We start from the raw sequence: 23141 nt of genomic DNA, 5'->3' as shown, positions 1-23141 counted from the left end.
TTGATTAGGGCTAGGAAAAATCATGTTTTGACTTAAAATTGGCTTCACACTTGAAACTAATTCTCAAACGTTTGCCAATCATCACGCCTTGCTGACACACCACCACCATCCCTTCCTGCTCCGGACATGAAGGTCAGCTCACAAATGAGCAATATTGTGGAAACGGTGATATGATACTCATGAAACGTGTACATTTAAAGCATCCGTGGTTGTAAGTATCCGTGGTATATGCGGAGTTCCTATTCTTGGGACTGTGCTGAGACGCCTTGTTCACATTTTTCTAACGTAAAAATTAATGAATAAAATAAAAGACTTTGGGTGAATTAGGGTGGAGATGGTATTGCCACAAAATTTATACTGTGGTATCTATTAGTGTCTGGGTGTTGACCGTTGTAAGTAACTTTCCACATAGATCAACAGAAATTCTTTCCACTAATATTGAAACTCTGAGTGATTTTTGCAATTAATCTACAGTAATGATGATCCGTACGTGTCTGGTGTAACATCACTGGTACATTACTAAATCCACAATAGATCTTCCAAAAACGTTTCTATATTGAAATATATTGCTATATCATACCACAACTTTCTAATAAAGCGTCCTTTATAAATGTTTTTTAAATTGTAAGCAACATCTTTTTTTTATGGCGAATAAATCATTTACCAAGGTGTTGTAGGTCAGAAATAAATCATTGATGTAAGAACAGGAATTGGTTTGCCAGGTTGTGAAAGATAAACCTGCAATTCTATCATCACTGAACATTAAAAAAAGTACTACCAGCCTGCAGCTGGACTGACTCAACACCACACACCTGCCACTAATTACAGCACCAAACCAACCCTATGACAAACTAACCTTTGAGACGTCACTACGAGACCACACATTTGCAAACATTAAACAAAATATTTATTCAATCAAATCAAATCAAACTAAGCCAAGTTAACTTTTCACAGCACAGGTTGTGGAAATCCGTAAAGTCTGCTGTGTGTGATGTTCATGAGAGGAGGATGTGGATGTGGGTGTTGTAAGGCGCAAGACAAAGCAGAAAGATAAACGCCAAACAGGAACAAGGTGTGCCAATGGAGAGGAGCACAGACACGGTAAATGACTACACCTGTGGCTTCAGTAAGTTTCAGTAAGTTCAGGACACCAGAACCAAGTGCTCAGAGTTACTGTAAGTGTACCAGGGAAGAGACTAAAATTAGTAACGGATACAAGTCCCAGATGGCTCTGATGAAGCATGCAATCAAGTAACTTTTAACTGCAGTTATCAAATAAATGTTGTGGAGTAAAAAGTACAATATATGCCTTCAAAATGTATTGTAAGTGCAGAAAATGGGGATACTCAAGTAAAGTACCTCAAGTACTGTACTTAATGTAAGTACAGTACTTGAGTAAATGTACTTGGTTACAGTCCACCGCACTGTATATAATTATATGACATCGACAGCTGCTATTCTTATTCATAGCAGCTAAGTATTTTTACTTTTGATACTTTAAGTACATTTCGCTGATAATACTGTACTCAGTGTTCAGTGTTGTAGAAAGTACCCAAAAGTCATACTTTAGAGAAAGTAAAGAAAACGTGTTAAAATATTACTTTGGTAAAAGTGAGAGTCAACCATACAAATAGTACTTGAATCAAAGTCTTATTAAGTATTTTTACTTTTGATACTTTAAGTACCTTATAATGTTGTACTTATGCTCAGTATTATAAAAACAAGTTGTAAGTCGTGTGAAAGTTACCTATACAAAAAAGCACTTTGATATATTATATATTGTTATAAATGTGTTATGTTATAATATATTGAAAGTACTTAAGTATCAAAAGTACAAGTAAATGTATATTACACCTGTATTAACATGTATGTATGTATGATTTTTTTAAAAATGTGATTGATGTAGTGGAGTAAAAGTACAATACTTGCCTCCAAAACGTAGTGGTGGAAGTACAGAGGAGCAGTAAATGTAAAGTACAAGCACCTCAAATTGTACAGTACTTGAGTAACTGTATTTAGTTACATTCCAGCACTGCTTATGCTCAGATATGGGTTTGAATATTGATGAAAAGTAAAGTATGTGAGTAGGATACTTCCTCCACCCCAGCCTGGCCGTGTAGGTACAGTACCTCTGCCCTGTGCTTGTTGACGCCGCCTCTGTGCGCTGTCATTGGCTGGGTAGGAGGCTGGGCCTCCCGGCACGGACCCATCCCACTCTCATTGCGTCAGCTAGCCGTATATTAGCACATATTAGCCGTCCAAAGAACTGTCTCTGGACAGCGGTGCGACTTCAGCCCGGACACCTCCATCCTGGAAGACTTTACACATCCACGAAGTTGTGAAATTACAGCTGCCGGAGCTCTGACTGAAAAAAAAAAAACGACGCAGGAGAGAAACTCTCAGCACCGACCTCCATCTCAAGCTGCTGCCGGGCTTTTAAACGTAAAGCCCAAAGACAGAGACTTGTTTTATCCTAGAGAGAGAGAGAAAAAAAACAACTCGACTCAAGTTTGAAGGCGTTTCAGCGGAGCCAAAACCTTCGAGATGAGTGACTTCTGAGCGGCACCACCACCACCAGGGAGACCCCCAGGAAGTTCTGGCATCGCCGTCAACTTTAACAAAAGACAGAAGAAGACAAAGAAAAAGAGAAAAATAATAAGAAGAAAGAATAATTTCCCTCGCAGCGCAGCCATGGACGGAGGAAAGGTATTTATATCTGTGACACACTTCTTCACTACAGCATCTTATTTAATCCCGTCAGACCGGTTCGGTGGCTCCCGGCTCCTCAGCTCCGCGCTGTCAGTGAGCAGCAGCTCCCGAGTTCAGCGGGTTCACGGCGCTTTAACATGCGGCGCCTCCACATGTGCGGGAGCTGCGGTGATGCAGCCAAGATGGACGTTATCTGTTTTTTAACGAACGACGCTTCGAACGTTGTTTTCAGCCGCTCGCGACTTGTTTTTAAACGTACTTTTTTTGCGCTTTTACGTCCTTTTTTATCGTTCATTTGTCGTCCGCTACGCGTCCGCACGCCACAACAACCTTAAATCATGTGCTGTTTATCGTTTTACAGTAATATACGTGATAAAAATGTTGTTTTACCGGCGTATTTTTTAGCTTTATGTCACTTTATTTCCGTTGGCTCTTTGACGTCACAGCGACACGCGGGATGGAATGCTTTGTCACATTGTTTGGGAGTGTGATGCGTTTGCGTGTCAGCGGAGGCTACGTGACCAGACTTTGACAGGAGCTATTTATATCCAAGATAGTTTTATAAGTAGGCCAAGAATGTATTTACTTATTTAAAGTAGTAATGCAAACGCACGGTGCTTTATAAGTGAAGTTTATGCGGTTAAAATGTGGCGTTAAAGTGCAGAAGTACTTGCAAAATGCACCTAGTCTCAAAGTCTCAGAAGTAATAGTTAATTTCCTCCCCCCCCCAGTAGAAGTCCCTCTAACTGTTGAATTATTATGTGATTTAGGACTGCCAAGTTATTTACATCCTCAGTTAATCTGCGGATTATTTCCTCGGTTAATCGACGCTTATTTGGTCGATGAATGTCAATACGGAATAATGTAATCAGTCACAATACGATCAGCAGATCACAATACAGTTTATAAAGATTTAAGACAGATAATCACGTTAGAGGAGCTGAAACTATCTAATGTTGGGCTTGTTTTCGTAAAGAAGGGTATTTTCTCATCCATGAGTTGATGAATTCATTGTTTAAGCTCCAATATATTATCATTACTGATGCATTAACATGTAAGAAGCACTTCTAAGTTGTCGGTGGCGGAGGTGAAGCTAGTTTTAAGTACTTAATGTAATGTTGGTGGATGTAAGATTTGAATCTTTAACTGTCCAGTATAGTGCAGAAAATATACATTATACTGAAATGTTATGGAGTAAGTGGAAATACAAAGTAACAGAAAATAAAATATTACACAGCTTAAATTATACTGCTGGCTAAGACACAAATAAATGATCTGATCAGTGATGATAACAATTGTTATTTTCAGCCCTAAATACAATCCTAATTATAACATACTTTATCTAAACAACCACCTATTTCATCTATCTATAGGTTTGTGGGTTAAGTTTTTTTTAACCGCAAAGCTCATATGATCAGAAAGTAAACAGCACTTATCTGCTGCCTGATACTGCTGTCTGCCTCTTGCTGCGGCTTGTGGTAACCATCTCATACACAGACGTGCAAGCGCAGTGAAGCACGTACGCCAAAAACATCCCTCTCCTCCCCCCTCCTGCTCTCTCATTGATGTGAGACCAGTTAAACCCAGTGGAGCAGCCCAGTCTGACATGGTGGTCAGAAAATGTTTCCCTAGCTGTTGCTCTTCCACACTGGCTGGTCCATCGAGGACCTTCAGCTGGATGGGTTTATTGTGGACGTGATGGGAATAGTTCTCTGCGTTCCCAGTTTCCACTGTGACACAGACACAGCAGATTTCTACAGAAAGTGAGAGCCCACCGAGGGAATATGCAGTGGCCAACTCTGCAGCGTTAAAGCCTTGACCCTTTCCTTCCCAGGCTGTTCACTTCACTCCCTCTTTTGTGTTTTGTTATGTCCGGCGGCGTTGAGCTGTTTATGCGTGTCTGTAGTTAAACAGTAGTTGAGAATGTGTGCTCAACATCTCGTGTTGAGGATTTTCATAGCTGGCTTGTACGTTGTGTTGCTTTAAGCAGTAGGAAGTAGTTGAGATATAGTTTGATTTCCAGTTAAACAACACCGTCAGGGAAGTTTAAATGTCACAGTGCTTGTATTAAAACCTGCCCAGGCAACTTCAGCTCCGGCAAGGTGTTGTCCTTTTCATCTCATGCTGTAGGCTTGGTCCAGGTTTATGAACAGTGCATTTGTTTTGGGTCGATCTCATTTTTCCTCCTAATTTTCAATAGTTTTCACTCAACTTTACATCTCAAAAGGGCTGAACAATTAGTTGAAATATTGTTGATAAAGGTAAAATGTCTCACAACATACTAAGGCTGGGCGTAGGGTTGCAGCAACAACACTAGCTGGTTGATTTGGCTTTAAAATTATATATTTTATCACCATACCTGATAAATATCATGATATTTCTCCTTCAAGGAAACTTCATAAACACTAGGGCTGGGTGATATGGACAAGGTGAAATGAAAATATGTTTTTGACCAAATGCCTTGATATCGATGTTGCAACAATATGGTAGGGATGGCTTTTGGTACTTTCAAAAAATATTGTCAAATTACAATTTTTGATAAATAATCATCAGTAATGTAGATATAATGACTAACTAGTTAAGATATATAATACAAATAAATAGCTCAGCCTTGCAATATACCATTTTCCAGACGTACAGTGAACATGCTTGGTTGGTACAAACGGCAGCAAAAATCACATCATCATTTTAATATTTTTTTCAGTGAAAATGAAATACATGAGCTATGAAAAAGCTACAAATAGTATTGCAATTACAATATCTTTAAACATATTTTTCTTTGCATATATTTCAGCCTTAAATCTAATTCTTTCCGTGCAGCTGTATTCTAATAATAATGCAGTTATTTACCCAAATCCCACAGCTTCTCAATCAAAACATGCCAAGTTAATGACGTCAAACTTGACATTTTTGTTCCGCTAAGAGCTTCACTCTCAACAACAGGAAGCTTTGTTCGGGTCTGAAAACTCACCTCAGTCCTCTTAATTTCTCCAACAAAGAATAAAAATGGTAATTGGGGTCATGCATACAGCTGACCTGCTCTGTTTTGATGGAAACAGCCCTACACATTTTACTCCTGACAGACTTGACAGCACAGGTATTTTGATTGGGAGTCCAGAGCCAAAAAACAGCCTCACATTGTACAGAATTAATTGCACAGGCTTAATTCCTCTCCATCCACTTCCTTTCAGTCGTCTGCCAACTCCTGCCTTCCTTAAGACAGCCCAGTAGATTTACTTTCATCTGCATGACTAGCTCCCTTCAGTATGTCTTACAGTGTAATTGTCAGCCATGTTTTAATGAGGCTTAATGAGGCTCTGCTGCAAAAGTTGGGATTAAGAGATCTAGGAGGGGTTTAATTGAGATGAACAAGCAAGGGAGAATGCATGTTTAATTCACTTTTCTTGAGAAACTGGATGGCTTTGTGCGCACTGTACTGATCCGCACGTCTCACTGTACACAGGGAGGAGATGGTTGGGTGAAGAGGATTCATTTAAGGTCTAGCTGTGTGTCTTTGGACCTCACGATTCAATTATAATGATCTCGGTTTAATAAATCAGAACTGCTAAAGGTTGTTCACTTATGTTTGACCTCTAAACATTCGGCCTCACCTTAAATATTAATTTCTTTTCATTAACTGCACTGCAGAATCCATTAGAGCTGGCTGTTGTAGCATAATATGACCTGAATAGATAGTGATAATGATATTGATAATCTTTGCATTCTCCCAGGCATCAAAACCTGCTTGGATTGGCTGACAGTCACAAACAGACAAAAAACTGTAAAAGCCGTCACCTCTCACTATGAAAATAATCCTATTATACAGTAGTCATATTGTTTGTATGAGCCACACTCATGTTCCCAAACATGGAGCCTTACTGTAAACAAGTTTTTATCCGATCTCACTGTGACGGGCTGGAATTTCACCGGCCCTGAAAGATAAAACACTCCCAGTCGTGTTTACTAATAATATATGCAGCACATGCAGATAAATAAGAATAATGACCTCTATGGGGCTACCAGTTCATGTGTCAAACATGCAAACATAAACTCTTCTCAATTTTTCCCATTGTTCTGCAATGCTTGAATAAAAGTTAATTATAACCAGGACTACCAGGAAACAAGCACATGGGACATTCAAGTCTGCTTTAACAGGTTGATACGCAGGTTTTTATTGGCACATTACATCTGTATTATGGCATTATTCATCTGAATTTCCTCCCACAGTTACAGGAAAGGTCGGACCTGCTTTCCCTTAGAGGAAGGCGTTAGCTGCACATGCATCTGAATGAGTTTTACCACAAATGTAAAGTAAACCTGAGGCAGATACAGAAAAACAATGCCTTTGTTTTGCTGTGCACACAAGAGCAACAACAATAACAAAACTAAGTTATGGAAGTAGATGATTTTGTAGTTATTTAGGTACAACATGGAAACAACATTAAAAGTATCTGGTACAATCTAAAGAAATATTAATTAAAATATACAACATACACCATTTTAAGCTTAGAATAAATTAGTCATTCTATCTTTAATGACAGCATTTTCCTACAGTCTGAACTGTGCTAAATGCAGAAATCATATCCATCTTTGGTTCACCAAACAGACACAGAATATTTGGAAACTGTCCACACAGCACAGATCAGGTGATGTGGCTTTAAAAACTAAACAGAGCTGAGAGGAGTTGAGGCGAGGACGGGGATCACATTGAATACCCCACACCAGTGTAATTCGAGACTGTAGTGGTGACGTGTAGTGGGACGTGAGAATCTGGTTCATACAGGAGGAGGAGGGAACTGAACTGAGCCACATTATAGCCTGTTCTGCTTTTTAAAAAAAAAGACTATAAAACAGCATCTGACCTAATTCAGAGGAAACTGGGTCTGGCTCCGATGAGTCACAAACTCAGTAGTGCTACACTAAAAAACACTACAAGATAACATCTGTTGCTCGTAGGAAAACGATCATAAACTGACGTAAAGTTAAACAGAATTTGCTTAACTAAAAAAGTAAATGGTTATACAGAGGAGATAATTTGATAATGTGTTTATTTTTTATGAGGTATCATTAAAATAACACAGCCTTTTTGACCTACTTTGGTCAGAGTTCTCAGGCATTAGAAGTGGAAAGGGGCTTTAGGTGTGCTTTTACTCAAGTATAGGATCTCAATAATTCTTCCATCACTGCCAGATAACCACCCACATCTTAGAGAAATTTTAATGGTATGACATATTTTATAGCAGCTGTAAACAGCCACAGTATCGTATTCATACCTTATGACAAGCTTGTTTATATTTATATGTAGGTTACCTTCATGCAAATTCATCTTTTAGAGAATTTACATAACCCACTGGTCAGCTGACTCTGCTTATCAGAGCATGAGTTACTGTTTCCTGGTTTGACTCTCTATGTTTGTGCAAAAGTGGATGTATTTTGACTGATAAGAGTCACATTTAATAACTAATAGTGTACGGTTAGGGTAAGCAAGATTGAATTCAGGATAATATGTTCGATGTTTGTTGAATCTCATAGATCAACTTTATGTTTTAGGAGGTTATATTGAGGCTTGGCTCAAGCATTAATAGTGAAATGAGTTTATATAGTGAAATGACAGTTTATATTAGTGGCTATAGTTCCACATATTCTTATTTGGAAAAAACTGTTCCTCTACTTCATTTCCTCTTACTTCATCATCATTGATCCTGTGGTTTGTGGACGTGACTGAGAAAAGTAATAGCATGGCAGAGTGTGAGCATTAAATGTTTGCACCGATCACCATTTTCCATTCTGTTAATAACCTGTATCATGTGCTTTAATCAATATGCTCTCTGTCAGTCCAGTGTTTACCCAATAAGAGCAGAGAGTCTGTGGTGCCAAGCAACCAAAGCTACTATCAACAGTGTTGATTGTATACAAAGACAATGACTAGACAGAAATTTCCTAGCAGCCGAACAACATTATGTTTTCACTTGTCACATGCAAAGAGGGCGAATTTGCATGGATTTTAATCTGCTTGAGCATGTAAATAAAGCAAAGCCGCAGGAGGAGAGAAGGTTTATTACCCTCAGGAGTCCAATGCTGATGCAACAAAATGCGGATTAATTTTCCAGACGAATGTAGATGCACCAGCAGCACCACTGTGCATTGATTCAGTTTGGATGAAGAGGCCAAGTTTTCAGAAGCATGGTGGGAAATTACCACCATGCACCCACTCACCAAATGCTGGTGGGTTTTGGCAACTGAGTTTGTCTGTATTGAAACAGCCTTTTGGCAGTTCAAGTCAGAGGTTTTTTTCTTTGTGACATCGCCAGTTGGAAGGTAAAATCGTGAAAATGTGAATAAAAGTCTGAGACGTCTACAGGCCGAATTCCCCAAGTAGTTACTGACTTTGCCTCGTTGTTGACAGTATTATAAACCTAAAACCTTCTGATTCATGACTGAAAATGTCAATTTCTCAGAACCTTTACTTTACATGTTATTTAGAAATATTCCTCTTCTTGAGAACTGTTTTGGGAAATGTTTAACTATTTACCTTTTTAGACTTTCAAGAGTGAATTCCTACTCCTATAATGAGATTTAAGGCTACTTGTAGATTAGTTTGATGCCAGGCCCATGTGAATGGATAGCTTAGCCATTATGTGGAAGTAAACAAGCACGTGAAACTCCACTTAGAAATGTAAACAAACCTGAAATCTGCAGCTGGGTGAAAAATGCCTAAAGGGCAAGAGATACAACACAAGGATTCGGGCTGGTCCCCAGCAGTGACTTCAAGGCTGTGATCAGAAAATACTTGTTGTGGGTGTGACTTCATTGTTTCCCCAGTGAGGAAGTCATGTATTATTCTGCTGCCTCTGGTTTATGCGGACGAGGAACAGTGTCAAACCCACCCTAGGTGGTTGGTAAGAGAGAAGAGAAGAGGAGAGGTTTGATGTGTGTCATCATAAAAACAGTATCCATTAATGAACAGTAAAACATTTCTATTTCCTCCATTTTTAGGTGAAAACTGTATTTCTTTATCTAAAGTCCCAGAACTTTGTGATCACTATATGTTGGACTAGTGTGCACAGAGGCCAGTCTAAGGGACTGTATGTAGGTTAAAGGTAAAGATGTCACAGAGGAGTGCTTGATTTCACTTGAACACACACTGCCATCCACACTTTTGGCAGTCGTTTGCAGCTGGAGCCAAACATCCGTATTTAAGGGAGCAAATAATCCCAGCTTTTCCCTTGAGGGGGGTGAGATTTAGACTTTTCCCAGAGGAGACAGACAGGAATTCTTTGTTTATATTACAAAGCAACTAGTTGTTCACCAGAACTTCGTGCTGTTTCTTGGTAATTTCAAAGCAAGTCGAGCTGTAGCTTACAGAATGACATCAGTTCCCCGTAGGTCTCCTCATTGGCGACGTGGCTCCTTTAAGAGCCCAGCCCACAACGCTGGAAACTGAGTGTGTTTATATTCTGAGCCTAAACAGCCTGGTCACGGACTTAGTGACCCTCAATAACTGAGAGTTCCTATTGGCCCAGAAATGTAGGTGGGACTTTGAGTGTCTTTAGTCATGCTGGAGTGACTGCCTCCAGAAACACACAGAAGTTGCTTTTCTTCTAGCTCTCCTCCCTATTCACCATGCAGGGGGGGGGGGGGAATTCTGGCCGTCACAAGAAAAGTTGTTGACTCGTGTTACCCAGACTACCTCTGTCACCAGGAATACTGCAATTTAAAAGTAGCCTGCAGCACTTTGGTGATATTACAGAGGAGCATGTACAATCCTTTGAAATCGTTTGTAAGAACTCTCCTTTTAATGAAACCTGGTGGGGTCGGTTCTTGTGTTTATCTTCGTAAGGTTAAATGAAAATTCCTGAGATTCAGCCTCAAGGTTTGAATCAAAGCTGTATTCTTAAGGAAGTTCAAAGAAGCATAATAGCAGTGACCTTTTAATCTTGGAAAAATTAATAAAAAATATATTTTTATGTTAACAATGGATCTCCAAATCCATGATTTGAGTTGACTTTCAGTTTTAAAGTCGCCATCTGATTCAGTTTTCAAGGTAAACTTTTTTTTTCAGCACTGACGGATGTGCCATTGTTAGACTATTTGTAAAGATTTACAGAACAATAGTTTCATGCCCTGACAAATGTCATTTATATTTGCAGATTTGACTACATGGTGTCAAGTGTCAGTTGAGAGTGGTATCCTGTCAATTGGAAACAAACTGCTAAACACAAAAACAAAAAGGAGAGTCACTAAATGGCAGAAGACTCTACAGAAGCTTTTTGTCGAGCATGTAGCAGCACACACCGCTGAGTAGGTGATGCTCGAGAGAAAAAGATCAGACTGTGAGAATCGCAGATCCTGCTTTTAATTTTGATTAATGAAACCGAATGTTCAAATTGATTTTCAATTTAGAATTTTAATTGTCACACCCATCCTTCCTAGTGATAAACCAACAGATTATAATCATGCAACTCTGCAGTTCCCCTCAGCTCTACAGAGCATCTGAGCGTCTTTCAGCTCATTCTTTTGGTTTTACGGCATCACCGCTCTCATAGCGTCTTTTCCAGCTGCAGCATATTGATAAAGTATTTGCCCAATACCAAACAGCAGGCAGACACAGTTCGCAGTTAGCTGGTGAATGTAGTGGAGCATTTAGTAACTAAAAACCGAGATATTTCCCTCCGGAGTTGGTGGAGACCAAAACAGAGTTGAAGGGCGAGTACATTTTGGACTTACATATCCTAGGTTCCCGGAAAAACAAATTCAAATTAATGCTAATGTCGCCAAAGCTTTTGCCAAAAAGTTCATCATATTAACTGTTAAGTGATAAAATGTTAGTATTGTGGACACGGGTTGTTACTGCTGCCCCCAAGTGGCATTAATACATTATAAATGTCTTGCTAAAAGGTGCATCACCAGGCTGTTTGTACATGGATCTAACTAATGGATCATCGGAGGACTTTGTGTATTGATGCTGTCCTTGGTTTGTTTCCATTCTCATGCTGGCCTACATGTAAAATTAGAAAAATATCTGAAAATATGCTTCTACCTGTGAGAAGGTTAAATCTTTTGTTGCCAAAATATATGGAGCCCATCTCACGTGAATCACTGTAGCAGAGGATTTGTGCGTGTGAATCACAGGACTAAAGTCAAAACATTAATCATCCAGACATGATGACTGACGCTGATATAAAAGATGGAAATAGTAAGCAACTCCTCTGCTGTTCATTTCGCTCTAAATTTAATCTGAAGTACGTGCGGAAACTTGCATCCCTGCTCGTGTTTTTAGGTTGAAAAACTTCTCATTCCACACGGCAAACAATGAGCGTTGCAAAACATACAGTTAGTAGTAGAAGAATGTTTGCGTGAACAACCAAAAGGTGAATTGTAGCTCGAGGCCTGTCTGAGACAGCGACATACTCCCCTCTGGTTTATTAACTTTTTGGTATGAGGAAAATCTCTGCTGATCTGCTGGGCTCTACTGAGATCAAGCTACTAGTGAGGTCTACAATAACAGGAACAGGAGCACAGACAATGACATTTAGACCTGGGTCCAACCTGGACCTGTTCCAAGAAGCAGGTTTATTCAGATGTCTGGATAACTCCTCAACCCCCTCAGACCTGAACCCAGTGCTGAAGATACATTCCTCTTGAGCCCATCCCTTTACAATTCATAAGGCCTCTTTTTTTGGTCTGTCTAATTTCACTGTGTTGCATAATGTGGTGATAGCAAGCATCTCTGAGACACTTCAGGATATTCTGAACAGTGCATTCATTGTGTTTGTTATGGATACAGAGTCAGGATAAAATTAGAGGCTGACCAACCTGAACAGTTTGTTACAGCAGATATTTTCACAGTTGCTGAAGCACAACTGCAAGTATAAAAAGGTTTGCGTCAGTGATACAGCAAATTTACTCAAAACAAGATTTCTATATCTCAGTGAAATGAACGATCAGCCCGAGGAAATCAGGTCATCCGAGGTAGTGATCTCTTTGAAATCCCCTCTGAAAACCTACTTTTACCAGAGAGCATGTTCTGATTTCACTTCATTTTTGTTCCATCTGTCTGTTTTTCAATGTTTGTTTTTCTAACCTGCTTGATTGTATGACTTTTATGACTTTATGTCTGTTTTCTTAAGAAGATTTTGAGTTTTTGCAGTGATGTTGAATACTTTGTCCCATAAACTGGCATTGATTGAATTTTCACTTAAACGTAAACTGATCTGTGTGGGAGTTTCTCGTCAAAAAGAAAGATGATACAACTGTAAATTGTACTAGGTGAACTCGTTCTACCTCTTGGACAAATGAATCCATTTGTCCACTGGGAAAAAATGGTGACTCACTGGTCGAACTGGTCTGTCTACTGTCCGTAACTTCCTCTTCACTCTGTTGTCTTGCAGCAAATAACGTTCCCGTTGATGATGAGTGTTGGAACTGCCGTGATCGGCTCCCTGCAGTTCGGCTACAACACCGGTGTCATCAATGCCCCTCAGAAGGTGAGTTATATGTCTGCAAACACGTCCCTCAAACTGTGTCTCCAACAATTTCTTTAGGGCTTAAAAATGTAAGAGTACGAGAACTTCCAGGACTTACTCAGTTTGTTTGAGGTACTCTTTGGATAAGCACACATGTAGACATAATAAACACAAGAAAACTCCAAGGCCCTCTCTTTTAAACTGTTAAAATGCCATTATTATACGAGGCCCTGTTGTGTCAAAGTTTGACGAACATGACATTACAGGAATTTTAACTGTTTAAAAGAGAGTGAGAGAGTACGTTTTTATTGCTTGTTTTTAGCCCATCAAGATGCAACATTACTGGTTTTGCAGGATGTGTATGCTATCATTCACACAGTAGATAATTCTCCCTGGTAGTTCACTGACTTGTTAGATTACAGAACGGGACAGAAAGTGGAGGGGGGTTGGGTGAAGGGGTCAGATAATAATAACTGCATCAGGCCTATCAGGCCCAAGGACATCTGTATTAACAGACTCTGAATAATTCCTGTGTAAAAGAGCGTGTCCATGTCCAAATATGGCCCTCTGTTGACCAGCAGCAGGCTGGGAAAAGCCAGACAAGGAAATTAAATGAAGGTAGACTGTCACCTATCCCCATAACAATGCAATAAGTAATGCAAGCTGTTTTCATGACCCCCATGGACTTTATCTACTGTAAGTTTCATTAACAGACAAGTACACAAAGGAAACTCATTTCCTGGGGAATGTCTGTATTGCATGGTGTGTAAATACCTCGTGTCTGTCCAGTTTGTGGACTGAACACGCCCTGTAGCTACACAGCTGTTTGCCAGGTCACAGGTGTGTCACCAGACAGGCTTGAGCTGCGCCTGCTCTTTTTATTTACCTTTGGAGTAGAGTCCACGCTGTGCTGTGGGGACTGTCACAGTGATCTACAGTCACAGCTGTTTGCGGTGTTCTCTGACTGAGGGCAGCCGAATTTCCATCTGAACTCCTCGTCCACTGTCATCACACTGTCAAAGCTGTGCTGGACTTTGATGTGAGGGACGCTTTGTAAACGAGAGCAGCTTTCATCAGTTGTCCTTAAAAAATGAGGAAAAACAGGACAAGCAGACATTCCATTAGTAAAAGATTTAAAAAAAAAAGCTGAAACAGACACAAAGGAGGCAGAAGAGGGAGTCTTGGTAAAGATATGATCTCTTTCATTTCTCCTGGTGTCATAAAGAGAAGATGAAGTGGACGGCACGTGTTCGAGGGAATTTTACGCCTTGAGAAATGTATGCCGAACTTGTGCAATCGTCACGGATTGTGCAATGAAACTTATTATGTAAAAGCCTTTGTGTTGTTTTGTAAACTGGTTATACATTACAAAAGATTGCAATCCGTCTACAACTACAACTAACAATTAGTCAGAAAAATAATGGGAAAGGTCTATCATAGGTTCCAGAGTGTAAGGTGACTTCTTCAAATGTCACAAACAACAGTCCAAAACCTTAAAATAATTAGTTTACAATGATGTAAAGTAGGGAAAATATAATTAATTGATTAGTTAACATAATTGAAACTTACTCTTATGTCATAATATTCAATCCTCTACAACACTACAGTTGTTAAGAGTAGCAGAGCTTTGCCTCCCCCAGCACGTGTTCGGCTTGGGCTCAGCTCAGGAGCCACCGAGTGCCTTGTGAGTGGCTGTTTTAGGGGCTGCAGAACGAGAGGGAGGCGATAAAGATGTGGTCTGTTACACACTGGGCTAGTGTGAACCTGCCCTCCTGGCTCTTTATCCCCTTCCCAACACCCCACCTCGGTCTCACACACAGAGGGTCTGAGAAGTCACGTGCAACCTGTGCAGAAAAACAGTTACCCAACACTTAATCCTTCATTAGGTAATGACCCCTTAAGCAGCTATAAGTTTACAAATACAACTTTTTTATAGCAACAGCACTTCAGATTATCAGCAGCACCTCTCCCCTCTGTGCTACAGTGTGGCTGCAGTGATGTCGGTGACGTAGGACATGCACTTGTGTTGTAGGGTCTCTGATTAGATATGCTCTTTCAAGGGCCTCGCTGCTGCTCCTGTCCTCCTCCTGTTGCACGTCTGCCTGTTCAACAAAGCAAATTAAATCCTTATTTGGAAATCTAATTGAGGGTTTTGTTTATATTATTTTATTTTTGGGAACATTTGTGGTGCTAAAGGTTAGGGCTTCTACACGTTTATGAGTTACAGCTTTCTCTGTTTGAAGCTTGTTTCTTCAGGCCCTCCTGAAGCAATACAGATCTAAAACACTGCTTATTGCTTCCTGTGAGCTCGATCATTTTTTAGGATCTACCTAAAATTCAAGATGTTTTTTGTAAAATGGTAAAAACTGCCAAGAAAAACTTCTTCATTGTTTTCCACTTGTCCAAATAACTAAGCGTTGAAGAAGATCACTTCACTTGTTACAATCAGTTTATTTTCACCGTGTGCTGAATGAACACCTTGTTGACTCGGCTACCACCAGCTCCCAATATCATACGCTGATAGCCTGACGGCATGAATAGACAGCTTGTTTCATTGTGTGGTTAGAGCCAGCTGGTGGTTTGGACTATTGAGGGTAAGACTGGAGAGAAAACTCAATAATTATGTAACTTCTCGAGATCAGCCTATTAAGTTAGTGAAAGTGGCACTTTGGCGCCATAGTCTGATATGACCCATTCACATCGACTCAGGCAGACGGACAACAACTTCCGAAAAGTACAATAATGTGCTCTGAAATCTAGTGAAGTATAAATATTAAGTAGCAGAAAATGGAGCACCCTTAACAGAGAATAATAAGTTAGCTTTATTTTTAAATGGTGCACGTGATGAATGTCAGGTGGACAGGACTGTATGTTGACACACTTTAGATATCACTAAGCGAGGTCTTGTGAGTGAAAGTCGATAGTGGGTTTGACCCAAGCCTTGTGTAAAGAGTATCAAGGGTGTCATCCTATATGTCCTCTCCACCGCAGCGCAGCTCTTAGCAGCTGATCGCTTTTCTATTCATAACCTGTTCTGAAGAACATTGCTGATTATATGTTCCACTGGTACGTTAAGAGCTGTGGCACTACGTCACCTGCTGAGTGTTTGCAAACAGATTTAGGTGATGTTACACTAGAGCAGAGGCACATGACAGAGCTGGAGCTAACGAACGGTAATGACGGTGGTGGGCATGGGGGGTCGGAGACATACTGGTGAGGTCACAGTGTAATGAGAGGTTGCAGACAGGGTGGTGACCTTTCTGAATCATATGAGAGGTGTCAGTGTGACGCAGACTTACGCAGACGCATGCTCTGTCACTTAACCCCTGTCACTACTCTGCCTGGGTGTGTTTGTCAACAGTCGTCTGTGATGAGGATGGAGCGGGGGAGGGGAACAGAAACTTGACACATAACCATGACTGGCAAACTTCCTGGTTGTCAGGAAATGGTGATGATTATACGGTGCTGCCACCAGCTGTTCACACAGAAACACTCGAGCAAGAGGAAAACATAAAGCACACAAACTTTTTGCAAGAGCTTATGTAACAGTGATTTTAAAACAGCTTGTGTAATGATGACTCTCTCTTTCTAAGTTCAGATTGTGGTCATGTTTCATTATGCAATATGATAAAGCTCGATCCTGTTTAGTTCATTCAGTCTGCAAAGCCAGTTCAGACAATATTGTCATTGTTTATTTATAGGGTTGAACCGAATATAATTGTTTTACATTCATAGCTTCAGTTGAAGGTTTGCGAATGAAGCTTTGAATGTTTGTGGTCATATTTTATGACGTCTTCACCCTAACAAAATATTTTAAATCCCTCAACAAAATCCTCAGTTTGATGAAGTGATTTATAAATTATTATTTTTTTTGTAAAGACATACAGTAAGTATCATATAAATGTAATTCATGATGCTGTTAGACGTCTGTAAAAGTGGAGTAAAATCAAAGTTTATTATATCTTAATATCACAAAGCATGCTTCAAATGGCTGTATATATATGATAAAAACAGTAAATAAGACCAAAAGCATTAAAAACAGAATATTCGTCCCCTAATGTTGATTTACCATTTTAAACTATTCAGCACAACCCTGCTTATTGTATAAAAACATTTAACAAATGTCCTGTTTTTTCCCCCGGTGGCAGATCATTGAGAAGTTCATCAATGAGACGTGGTATGATCGCTACCAGGAACCCATTTCCAAGAGCTCGCTCACAGCCATCTGGTCCATCGCTGTGTCCATCTTCTCGGTTGGTGGCATCTTTGGCTCCTTCTCCGTCGGACTCTTTGTCAACCGCTTTGGAAGGTAAGCAGGAAACGAGACCCTTTGCTATAATTACAAAAAGCAGGGTAGCCTTAGGATTATCAAAAAGAAACACACTGAGCTGGATTCAGTTTGTATAGAAGAATAAAAGATCAGGCTTTGGTTGTTAGACTGTGCTTTACATGCTCAAAAAGTTAAGTTAATACCAAATGTGATTATTAGACAGCATGATCTGTCTGAATTTAACTTGTTAAAAGTAAGTTCTCTTTCTCTGTTGCTTGCAGGAGGAACTCAATGCTCATGGCCAACATCCTGTCCTTCATCGCAGCCGCTTTGATGGCCTTTTCGAAGATGGCGAGCTCCTGGGAAATGCTGATCGCCGGTCGTTTCGTGGTGGGCCTCTACTCCGGCCTCTCCACAGGCTTTGTGCCGATGTATGTTGGTGAGGTTTCCCCAACATCCCTACGAGGAGCCTTGGGCACACTCCACCAGCTGGGCATTGTCTTGGGCATCCTTATTGCACAGGTTGGTAGATAATATTTATTCAAGTAGCTTTATTTTGATACCGTAAAAAGATGGTGAAGTCAAAAGAAGCTGTGCAGATGGATCATATATCTGCCGTGTGTCTGGGTTGATTTCAGGTGTTTGGAATGGAGGCAGTCATGGGCAACGATGACTTGTGGCCGCTCCTGTTGGGCTTCATCTTCATCCCTGCAATAATTCAGTGCATCCTGTTGCCTCTCTGCCCCAAGAGCCCTCGTTTCCTGCTCATCAACAAGAACGAAGAGAACAAGGCCAAGACTGGTGAGTTCACACACACTCAAGAGGTCATTTCCAAACAGCATTTACAGAATTGTTGCGTCCTCGTCACTGGGCTTCTAAAATTTCCAAAGATGTAATCAAAATGAAACAAAAAGTGGAGCTTGTCGAGTAAACAATCTGCTCTTTCTCTGCACATCCCAGTGTTGAAGAAGCTCAGAGGCACCACAGACGTGAGCGCCGACATGCAGGAGATGAAGGAGGAGAGCCGGCAGATGATGAGGGAGAAGAAGGTGACCATCCCAGAGCTGTTCCGCTCACATCTCTACCGCCAGCCCCTCCTGATCGCCGTCGTCCTGCAGCTCTCCCAGCAGCTCTCTGGCATCAACGCTGTGAGTGTCAAAGCCTAGATGTTACTCACTCTGAGGACTGTCACTGAGATTCTGAAGAAAAGACAAGATAAATCTTTTCTTGACTTTCTTGGTACACATTCACATGCTATTTCACACCAGAGATAGTCAACTTGGTATAGAAAGAAAACTCTCTCATGTTTGATCTTTGTGGTTGTCATGTCTTCTAGATTTTCTACTACTCCACTCGTATCTTTGAGAAAGCCGGAGTCGCGCAGCCTGTCTACGCCACCATTGGAGCCGGTGTAGTTAACACAGCTTTCACTGTGGTGTCGGTGAGTAAAGTGTAAATATTTTACATTTTGAAGTGACAGCAGTGAAGTGAAGTACAGATAAAAACAGAGTCAAAAGTATCAAGTGAAAGAGATCTCCCTACACAAGAAGAAATAATAGATGATTCAGAAATGTTCAAGATTCTTTACTGTTGTTTAGGGCTGCAGCTAATGATTATTTTCATTGTTGATTATTTTCTTGATTAATCGATAACTTATTTTGTCTATAAAATGTCGAAGAATTGATAATAATAATACAAATAATGCTAAGTTTATTTGTATAGCATTGACTTAAAAAAAACAAAGTGGTTCACAATAAACATGAAAACACAATGATAAAATACTAAGTATTTAAAGTGAAATAAGACCAGTAACAATGGATGATTAAAGCAGTGTATTTAAAAAGAATTAATAAACCTAATAGTAGGAAGGCCTTTCAATAAAAATAAGTCTTTAAAAATGTAAAAGATGACACTGATGTAGCCAGCTGTAGTTCCTCGGGCAGGTTGCTCTTATCTTAAGCAGCAAATATTAAATCTTTGTTGAACTGTGTTCAGATTGTAAATGGTTCATTACCTTGGTAGTGCTGTACTGACCTCATTCCTCATCCTTTTAATTTTTTAGCTGTTTGTGGTAGAACGTGCTGGACGTCGGTCTCTGCACATGCTGGGGCTGCTGGGAATGGCCGGATCTGCCATATTAATGACCATCGCCTTGGCTCTGCTGGTAGGTTTCTCTTAAGAACACAGATATGTATTGACTATACGTACAAATGATGGAGGTGGTTGTTTCCATCGAGTAAATACCATTAACTAACCATCGTCCTGTCCTCTGTTCTTCTAGGAAAAGCTCAAATGGATGTCATATTTGAGCATCGTGGCCATTTTTTCCTTTGTCGCGTTCTTTGAGATCGGACCGGGTCCCATCCCCTGGTTCATCGTGGCAGAGTTGTTCTCGCAGGGACCCAGGCCGTCTGCCATCGCTGTTGCTGGTTTCACCAACTGGACTGCCAACTTCATAGTGGGAATGGGCTTCCAGTACATAGAGGTGAGTTGGAACAGTATTTAATGGTTAATTTCTTGGGAAGTTTCCTGGAAATAATTACGTTAATAGAGTCGAACTGTTGTTGTGAAATACCCCTTTAAATTGAAAATTGAATCAAATCATGACCTTAAAACCAAAAGAAAGAATCGTGACACCGCTGTCATCAGATCACATTTCGGAATGAATCCACTAAACAGTCGTCTCTCCTCTTGTCCCCCTCCACAGGAAGTGTGTGGCGCCTACGTCTTCATCATCTTCACCATCCTGCTGATCTTCTTCTTCATCTTCACCTACTTCAAAGTGCCGGAGACCAGGGGCCGTACGTTTGACGAGATCGCAGCCGGCTTCCGACAGACAGCTGCCACCGGCGGGGAGAAGCACTCGCCGGAGGAGCTCAACAGCCTGGGAGCTGATTCTCAGCTCTGAGTGACTGTTTAAAATTTTTTTTTTAAACTTCTAACAAACTCTTTCTCAGACCTGAGGAGGAACGAGAAGGGTCTACTAAGTAGAAGTAGAGAAATCCATTTGGTAGAGTCATTTTCTCACTGTCACCACATTTCGGGCGTCATTACCAAACACAGAACAGCCCTGTGTGATTCTCCAACATGACGTCATCTGCTGCCCCTCTCATTTCACACAAAGAAAAAACTTGATGGGCACTATGTCGCCTGGTGGATGTGGAGAGGGGAGTCGAGGATAGATGGGGAAGGTTTTTAATATTTTTAAGATATTCTAACGGAGGAAAAGGTGTGTCTGCATCAATCAACAAACCTTTTTTAAACCCTTTTTTCACTGAATATATTACTGATGTGTGCTTATGCTCTGTTCTTTGTAGCCGGTTACAGTCAGTTTATTATTATCTGATTTAATATTGCTGTAGAGATCAGTTCACTGTGCAGAATACTTGTTTTTATCAATCATACTGTAAAGCTGTATCACTGTAGACTGTAGAGCACTGTAGATGCTGCACAGCTCTCCACCAGATGGTGCACTGCCCTTAGACAAGGTCCAAATGCTCCACTGATAAGGAATAAATTATTTTTACCTTTTTAAAGTTACTGAGTACACAGTGTAGTGCTGTGAGGATATGAATTTTTTTAGACTTAACATATTATGCTTTATTGTTACTCATTTACTCCAGCTGGATGATATTTTACTATTTGTATTGTTACACAAAATTTAAAAAGATTTGTGGTCATAAAGACAAAACTGACAACACAAAGAATTCACAATTTATTTTTACACAGTGTCTGTCTAGCAGCACATTTGATTAAATTGATATTGAAGTGGATCCGCACAAGAGGAGCAATATCTGCACAGATCAGCACCAGAACCCGGCAGTGAGGTTGAATAAATAAATCATCCACCCATTTTGCCATAACATGAGATAAGTACGCTCTCACAATCAGCAGCCCCAAAAACCAAAAATCTGTCTCACAGAACCGGAGCATTTGTGAGTTTAAGTGCCTGCAGGAAAAAAAAAAAAAAAAAATCCAGCCTCCTCTGCCTTCAGCCTCTCAGCCTTATCCAGTCGGAGCAGTTTCAGGTCAGATCGACCTGATCCAGACTGACAGCTACTGTCCGCGGACAATCTTCACTTTAAGTATTTTTGAGTTGAGAGCACCTGTGGAGCTTCCAAAAGTCTGCTGAATTATCCCGAGAGCTGTCTGGATCTTTTCACACAAAGAGGAGCTGCAATGTTGCGTGCTGTTCCTCAAAGTATCTTCAGAAATCTGACACAATAAAAGAAAGAATTAACAGGGACCAAAAATGAATGTCACCTGAAAGTGTTTGGGTCGAACTCCCAGTGTTCCCTGCACTCCACAATCGCCATTATGTGTCCAGGGAGGCGGCCACAAATTGTTACGGTGCAGTATTGTTAGCTTTCTGTCTTTGTGCTATACTGTATACGGTAGCTGGTGAAAGAATATATCTAGTCTGGCTCACTTTGCATAGCTGTAAAAAAAATCGCCGTCTATGACTGCTGTATCACTTGTTGACCTTTTCTTCTTTTTAAAAGTTGAGGATCTTTTTAGCAGCACTTTATTATTCACAGAGATACTTCCTTGTTACTGAAAAAGGCTGTTTCAGTTGTTGTTTTTTACTCACAGTGTGGAATCTTTGTTACTGAAGAGAGACTTAAGTACTGCTGATGGATTACTTGTTGTTTCTGAAATGGGAATGTGTGGAATTGTATCATTTGTTCATATCTATTTAGGTCTTGTATTTGAGCACACAGCTGTGAGTATATATGGAAATTTTTATCAGAGGGCTTTGATCCAAATCCAACCCAGAAGTCAAATTCCATATTAATCATTCCATAATTGGTTGTTAATTATTGTAAATAGTAGATCTTTATAGTCGTTTTGTCGTTGGATGGGTCACTTCACTCGTCCTGGAAAGCACTGTAACATCCATGCTCTGTGCCTTTCACACATCCTCACCAGCAAAATAATGCACTCCCCCTGCACAGACTGATCACAAATATCAAAACTGTATTTTATTTATGTATATAGATCACAATCCTGCTCGGGCATTTAAATCTTAATGTAGCCACCTTTGAAAATCTACTCATGGCCCAGGTTGGTGGTCTGAACGCGACATGATGTAAATATGAAAACACACTACAGCCCCACCCACTCCAAAATTATAAAATATTTAAACTTAGATACTAGATAAATGAATGATTAGTACTGTAGTGATGTACATATCTATGAATTTAGCTCTCATGCTTCTGTTCCCTTTTGATTTTATATCTAAAGATTTGTTGTGGCCTAATAATGCTATCATGATTCTAATTCAGATTTCTCATGTAAGGATTGTGTTAATGAGACGCCTTGTAGTGTTTTCATTTTTAGTGCACAGAGCATATTCTAATGTTTGTAATAATAAAAGATCTGTGTGTATGGTGCTGGAATGTGAACTGTGATATATGATGTCCTGAGTACAGTCTTATGTAAGTGGTTTAATGGCTGAATAAAATGAATCATACACACAGAGTTCGAGTTTTCTGGGGTCAGTTTGTCCTTTTGTTTCGAATTAAAGCTGCAATAACTGATTTCTGGCCACTAGGGGGCAGCACAACGGCTCCAAATTAAAAAGTTGATAGGGTGCACATGTAAGCAAACAGTTCCCGATTTATGGGGAAACAGCATTCATTCAGTGGCCATTTTCATCTGACTCAAGGTGGGAAGCTTGACTGCTGTTGTGTTCC

At 40.2% G+C, this 23141-nt stretch overlaps 1 protein-coding gene across 1 annotated transcript; it reads left to right on the top strand.

Annotated features, from left to right (window-relative positions):
• The first annotated feature begins 2268 nt into the window (after window positions 1-2268).
• slc2a1b (solute carrier family 2 member 1b) lies at window positions 2269-22926 on the top strand. Its single transcript, XM_073468012.1, has 10 exons — window positions 2269-2706; window positions 13101-13196; window positions 17324-17484; window positions 17727-17967; window positions 18084-18246; window positions 18406-18593; window positions 18782-18886; window positions 19508-19609; window positions 19727-19930; window positions 20153-22926. Exons 1-10 carry the CDS (start codon window positions 2692-2694, stop codon window positions 20351-20353), a joined length of 1476 nt encoding a protein of 491 aa, XP_073324113.1. The 5' UTR covers window positions 2269-2691; the 3' UTR covers window positions 20354-22926.
• Window positions 22927-23141: the final 215 nt, after the last annotated feature.

The sequence above is a fragment of the Pagrus major genome, chromosome 6, assembly GCF_040436345.1.
Source record: "Pagrus major chromosome 6, Pma_NU_1.0".
In the NCBI taxonomy this organism is placed as follows: Eukaryota; Metazoa; Chordata; class Actinopteri; order Spariformes; family Sparidae; genus Pagrus; species Pagrus major.
The sequence above is the reverse complement of the archived record's forward strand: the minus strand, read 5'-3'. Positions and strand labels throughout refer to the sequence as shown.